Here is a 7,524-nt window from a genome sequence, read left to right as displayed (position 1 = left end):
CTATTTCCATGTTGTTTTGTTTAGCCATCAAAATACACTTATAATTATAACAGTCCTAATAGAGTTGAAATAAAATTAAGGCTTTTTTAAAGAGTCTTTTCTTGTTTTCACTCGACCAACAGTCAGTTGTACGTTTTGTTCTTATGAGTAGTTGCGCCGATTCAGAGTAAACACACAAGTATTTCATGTCCTTTTCAATGTTGTTTTCAAATTTCAGTTATTAAAATATACGAAAATGATTAGAAAGTATGTTGTTACTGCAGCTCCTTTCTATACATCAACATTTTATTTTTTTTAAATTTTTTTTTTTAAATTCTTCACACATTAACAAAAACTATTTCCGCCTTTCAAGTTTGAAGATTTCATTTTTTAGAGAGAAAATTTAGTATTTATTTCAAAGACAACAGGAAAGAAATCGTGTGTACCAGTACTCGAGGGTTTCATTTTCTACTTGGGTTTGAACTCCTGAGCCTTTCCATCCTTATCCCTCACATAAACCCTTGGATTTTTGTCCTTTATGGTAACATCTCCCGGCGACACATACATGTCGCGATCTGAATTCGCCTTGGTAACCTTAGTGCTGGGCAGATCAATGGCTATGGCCACGTCTGTTTGACCTTCCTTCATCATTATATCTGCGAACCGATTGTTGACTCCGTCATAGTTATTCTTTGCTATATCACTCTGGGACTTGTCCGGGCCCATTCTGGTAAGGTGGGTACCGGGACCATACGCAGCATCTGTTTTCGTATCAGTTGATTGCTTGATGTACCCTGACTGTAATATTTTTGCGGCTCCGTCCTTAGTTGTGTGGCGGTAATATGTCTTCTTACCGTCTGAAACCAAATTTCAAATAAAGAAGATAATTTGCTATTGTAATCAGTTACATATGCCCACCTATCTAATTTGTACGGGTTACTGTGACCTATATTTCAAATGTAATGTAAACTTTATTTATTTTACAACAATTGCGAAACAAGTTATACCAACTTATATTACATTATATTAATCACGCTTGTTGGCCCGGATTGAAACGCGGGAGGGTCTTACTGTGGGAGGAAAACGGCGCCCCCGGGGAAAACCAATGTAGTCGGGCAGGTGACCCCATACCCTTTCACGTCCGATCGTGGAATCGAACTCCGGCCACCTTGGTATAAGGAAAGTGTGTTACCACTGTACCACCCGACCACTCAAAGTCAAAGAAGCAACGAATGCAAAATTTTAATACAATCGTGTCCGGGTCAGAACTGTGTGACAGCTTAAATGTAAATGTGATCATTTCTACGGAAATTTAGGCATTTCTACAGTTAGGGAGCTGTTTATAAAATACAAATTTACACGGAAATGATTTCTTGCTGTGGAATTGTAAAAAGAATATCAGTGAGGTCATCAGTAAAATGTAAATAAACCAGAAATATTCGTTTGGTAATATAATTATACTTACCAGTCATTTTGATGTCCGAGTATGATGGCGGCCGATAAGACTATGATTGTGTACATGTAATTATGAAAATGTACTTTGTACTTTAATCTGTAAATTTTCAGTTATCTAAAGCTTCCCCTGCTGGAAAAAGAATTCCTTTTTCCGATTTCAGTGAATTTCTAAAAAGAGAACATTCGTCAGCAATTTATCAGTTCACTAACAGTCGGGGTTGATGACGTGGGTGTATAAATAGCAATGTGGTTTCAGTTTAGAATTCGGTGAATTTCCAAAATAGAACAGTAAATAACACAGCGATGTCTATGACATGAACAATATTTGTCAGTCAGTTTTTACCTAGGTAATATGGCATAAATATGTATCAGGTTACATAGCATAGCCTGGTCATGGAGGATTTTTTTCGTTAAGCAAATAACTCATAAATGTATTATGATATGCATACAAAAATGTATACTATGATTGGTATACTACAAAATGCTAATTAAAAACATGAAAAGTTTCCATCCACATATGAAATTTGGTTTTATTGTCAATTAAAGAAACTGATTACGAAGACTGTAATTTACTTGAACTGCATAGCTACATTGACCAATCGGTTAGATCCAAGTTCTAACTCCAGATTGTGAAAATCTTTAATCCAACTATAAGTTACAAAATTTACAAATACAACATCCAATACGAAAATATCATACTTCAGACCTGTTTATTGATCAATAAGTCATTAAAACTGAGGAAGACAGGCCTGTGTCCATTTTGATTGAATATTAATGCACGCTATTAAGGTACATGTATATGCTAATTCCAATATAATCGGATAAAGTATTGTTTCAAAAGGCATGATATAATTATGTTGACATTACAAAGCACATATCATATTATCATAAGAAAGAAATTGTAATTTCCAAACCGAAAATAGAATTTTATAGATATCACATACCATTCCAATTTGAAAATATCTTAAGGTTTTGACTTGATTTGACTTTTCATTGCCTTTCCATATGAACTCATCAATAAATGGCAATTCTTTCTTTTATAGGTTGTCGGGGAACATTTGGTGAAACTGCTGAATGGAACAGATGACGGGGAAAAAGTGAGAGCAGAAGAACGTAGTCGGGGACGTTTTATGGCCTGTTGCCCAGATTCTGTATACAAAAGGCATGCAACAAAGGTAGGAATGACCCTGATTTGATTTATGAAGTCAGTAATTAAAGATCACACTCAAATAGATATATGAGGAAAACATTAGTGTTATTTTAACATTGCGTTATAAAATTTTGTACTATTCTTCTTGTAAAGCATGAATCCTCAGTCATCAAACATAAATCAATTTTTCTTATTGCTATTTTTGAAATATCATTAAACGACCTAAATTCTTGACATTTTTATGTTGAACCCCTTGGTCCAACCAAATTCATTGATACAAAATTTTGAGGAAATCAGTATGAATTGTTTATTAACAAGATGGAAGGAAAATTAATTATGTTTATTAAAAATAGCAAATTAATTATCCTGATCATCTTGAATTATGACATGTGGAAATCAAATCCCCCCACTCACACATATCTACACAGTATGTGACAGTGGAAAGGCAGGTATGAGGCTGTGATAAACAAACATATACAAGTAAGTTAAGATAAACATTAATTTAGATTTATAAACCTATACTTTTCCTTTTATATATTATTATTATTTTTTTCAGTCAACATCAATGCGAGAGTCCACTACGGAAGAAGAGCTCCATGGACCTAGCAAAAGGTATATACATGTAGATTAAAGCTATAATTTTTTCATAGACATATACATGTACATCTAAGAATTAGTATGTCTGATTAAGTTTAATGGGGATTCAAAATGTTGTGAGATGTTTTTTATTACCTTGTATTCCATCTTAAATGTCCAAACTGTATTTCTTGAGATGGTGTTCTTTTATACTTAGATGCACAACTGATTGTTTTAATTGTTTGTAATTCAGTTATGAGAATTTTGCCAATTATTTTCCCCTTTAATTATCAAGATACAAACCAAACTTTCATTTTGTTTTTAAAACACTGCTCCATCTCATTTCCCTGCATTATTCCAAAGATTACTTGCTTTATTGGTTAATCCATAATTAATAAGTTAAAAAAAGACTCAGCTAGTTTTAGTTTTGTTATGTATTTTACCTGTGAATGTGGACTTTCACACTTTGTCTATTGTGTTTAGATCACGTACATCCAAGGTAACTTTACCTCCAGCACCATTTTCTCTAACAAAAGAAGAGAAACAGAAGGCAGACACATCTCTTGGTAAAATCAAAGTTCCTATGAACTTTGCAGACATGCCAGAGTTGCTTTTTACCAAGTTAACTGGCATAAAGAGTCATACATGGATGAAGGTAAGTTCAATAATGGAAATTGAATTTTTATTACAAATGAATATAATATATATTATAATGATAGAGGAAGACAATTCTTATTTTGTTATGACTTGTGCCAAGATCCAAATGAAGTCTCTCAAAACTCTGATTTACCAGTATGAGCTCCTACCCACTTTGCTTTTTTTTCTATAATGCTATTTAAAATTATAAAGGAAGTGGTTGGATCCATTGTTTGATTGTTAGTAATAAAAGTATATGTAAGATGTATTTAAATACCTCCTTCCTCCGACACACCCCTGCATCTCCCTCGAAAAAGTAGCTGTTTCTCTTATTTAAAAGAGAAAAATGAAACTATTTGTATCTTAATTAAATTTATTTTATTGACAAAATATTGTTTAGAACTGAATTCAAAGCTCATTTGGACTTTATAAATGTGTTTAATGCAGTTATTTTATCAATGAGAGGTACACTTTTTGGTCGAATTATTTATCAATGATTTTAATCTATTGTAGATATTCACATCTGGCATACTGCGATTTGTCCTGAAGGATGCCATTGGAGCAAGGCAACGAGAGACCCTTTTCTTCTTCCTGGAGAGTTTGGAAGAACTGTATGCCAGGGAGATAGAAAAGGGGAAATTGGACATCTTGGAGGCAAACTGGCACAAAGCATTGGCTCTGATGGAAAGAGACTTTCCTTGCGTATTGAAGGTATAAATTAACCTAACAATTAATAGTAAGAAATGTCCATGAATTCTGGCAGTTGTCAAACTAGAATAAGGAATTTGATATGTTTAGTTAATCTGGTTTTATCTAAAATAGTATATTCTAAAACTGAAGAGATGAAAAATGCAATTGTGTAACTTTAATATTCAGTATGCTGTTGTATGGATTTATCCAAAATTTAATACAAGTAATTATAAATGTTATGATTTGTTAAAAAATTTTCTGAATTGATTAGATTTGTTTCATTTCCACTTCTACCAATTTGTGTATCTTTTAGATACATACATGTTAATCAAGATCTTCAAATGTTATAATTTTATAGTTTTGCATTTTGATGATTTATGTTGGAAATGATTAAAATGGCCATGCCAATGAAATCTTTTATTTCACCAAATCTGTAGCATTTTTTTTTTCACCATTTTTATAAGAAATGTTTTCTTTTATCAGGGTACTGTTATGCATTTAATGCACCACTTGCCCCACTACATTCGTCTATTTGGTCCAGTTTCGAATTTCTGGATGTTTCCCTTTGAGCGAATGAATTCGACATTCAGCAAGGCAATAGATGGGGCAAGACATCCACGTTGTCTGAGGAGGAGTGTTGTGCGGTCCAGGCAATTTATGAGAAGATGGGGATAAGGTACTGTCCTTCAGACCGCACCGTCACTGTTCATCATTAGGCCAAGAAGTTTGTGCCAACAGAAGGACACACGGTCATCTATAGAGCCGCCAATTTGGAGACGAAAACAATACAGAAGTCTTCTGTGGTTGGATTCAGGAACAACCAAGGCCAGACCGCTGTTGGACACATACTCCACTTTTTGGGCCACATCACATGCAACTCCCATCATAACTTTGCTGTGATACACTGGTATGGGTTTGCCCAAAAAGTGGAGAGCAGATGCTACACGGTGACTGCAGACGGTGGATCAAGAGAATCTCTCCCCTCTTCTCTAATTCCTATGGAGTGGCTTTCTCCTCCACTTGTGCATGCCTGGGAAGATGACATTCTATGGATACCCAAGCTGTGATTAAATCATTGACCAAAAGTGATGCTGATGACGATTCCTTGACCTAAAGGATGATGATGATTAGATTCAATGACATAAATTCATGATGATGATGATTGTATACATAGACATATAGTGATGACGATGATGATGACGATGATGATTGTAATTATTGAACTAAAGTGATGATGATTGTATTCATTGAACTGGAATAATGATGATGATGATTGTATACATTGAACTAAAGTGGATGATGATGATGATGATGATGATGATGATGATGATGATGATGATGGTATTCATTGAACTTAGTGATGATGATGATGATGATTCATTGACCTAAAGGATAATGTTGATGATTGTATACCTAGAACAATAGTGATGATGATGATGGTGAAGATTGAACTTAAGTGATGATGATGATGATGATGATGATGATGATGATGATGATTGTATTCGTTGAACTTAAGTGATGATGATGATGATGATGATGATGATGATTGTATTCATTGAACTTAAGTGATGATGATGATGATGATGATGATGATGATGATGATTCATTGACCTAAAGGATAATGATGATGATTGTATACCTAGAACAATAGTGATGATGATGATGATGATGATGATGATGATGATGATTGTATTCATTGAACTAAAGTGATGATGATGATGATGATGATGATGATGATGATGATGATAATGATGATGATTCATTGACATAAAGGATAATGATGATGATTGTATACCTAGATCAATAGTGATGATGATGATGATGATGGTAATGATTGAACTAAAGTGATGATGATGATGATGATGATGATGATGATTCATTGACCTAAAGGATGATGATGATGATTGTATACCTAGAACAATAGTGATGATGATGATGGTGATGATTGAACATAAGTGATGATGATGATGATGATGATGTTTTAGACTGGTAATATTGATTGAAATATTGTGCATATGTACTGTATTGAAAAACAGGGATAGAAATAAATCAATTAGAAACAGGAAGAAGACGTTGTTTTAATAATGACGTAAATACATTTTTTTTAAGTAAAAAAAAAAATCAAGAAAATATAATAAAAGAGTTATCTGTTCACGACTAGTATAACAAAGAACAGTACGTGTTGACATTATGCATTTCGCTTAAAATTAAATCAGGATCGCTTTATCAAATATCGGACCTTTCCGGTGGGAGAGGGGGGGGGGGATAAAAAGATATATGACAGCTGGTCTCTAATCTATGTTCAAATGCGACATCATTGGCTATGACGTCACTTCTGCAGTGATATGACGTAAAACCTTAAAATAATAAAATTAATAATGTGATTATGTCAGGGTATCGGGCCGACCATCACTGCTCCATTGAAACGTTCCTTTTAAAGCTACGGGTATTTCTTGCTAGGCAATTACAACTTGGTGCCGTAATTCGTGAGTTCCAGGTCCGGTCAGGACATTAATCAATCATTAAGTTGTCTTTTGTCAGTTGGGTTACGAGTCATAAAGTTGCCTTTTGACGTTGTGTTACATTGTTCAAATAATTAGCACAATGCACTACGTGTTGGTGATCCGAAGATAAAACTACATAAACGTGCTGCCATCACATCGATTCAACTCGCCATGTTATTTTGTTAAAGTATATTACTTATTTACCACCTAAGATGTTTTTTAATTAATCATAACAAATGTAAGTTAAGTAAAATTCAAGCAGTAATCCGGACGTTTTTCTCATCACATAGATAAAAAGTCTGAGTTGGTCACCCTTGTCGACAGGTGAACAGTTAGTAGCTCGCGGTCGCTTGACACACAGAGTAGTCATAGCAACCGCTGCGAGGTCTTAGCCCCCACTTAGCCCCCGGCATTTACCCGGACAATTTAGTTTTTGTAACGGTACCTTGGTTTTCTATACAGCAAATTAATTAAAGGATTATAGACCGGTCTTGTTTTTGTTTAAAATGTTTATTCAATTCAATCCTTACGACT

At 34.1% G+C, this 7,524-nt stretch overlaps 1 protein-coding gene across 1 annotated transcript; it reads right to left on the bottom strand.

Moving 5' to 3' along the window:
* Positions 1-313: 313 nt before the first annotated feature.
* Positions 314-1,590, bottom strand: LOC117318406. The gene is made up of 2 exons (XM_033873395.1): positions 1,445-1,590; positions 314-836 (listed from the first exon to the last, which is right to left on the bottom strand). The coding sequence occupies exons 1-2, from the start codon at positions 1,449-1,451 to the stop codon at positions 448-450; spliced, it is 396 nt and encodes a 131-aa protein (XP_033729286.1). The 5' UTR covers positions 1,452-1,590; the 3' UTR covers positions 314-447.
* Between the last annotated feature and the right edge of the window lie 5,934 nt (positions 1,591-7,524).

Source organism: Pecten maximus, unplaced genomic scaffold (assembly GCF_902652985.1).
Source record: "Pecten maximus unplaced genomic scaffold, xPecMax1.1, whole genome shotgun sequence".
NCBI classification, from domain to species: Eukaryota; Metazoa; Mollusca; class Bivalvia; order Pectinida; family Pectinidae; genus Pecten; species Pecten maximus.
Note: the sequence above shows the minus strand (reverse complement) of the source record. Positions and strands in the feature narration are given on the sequence as shown.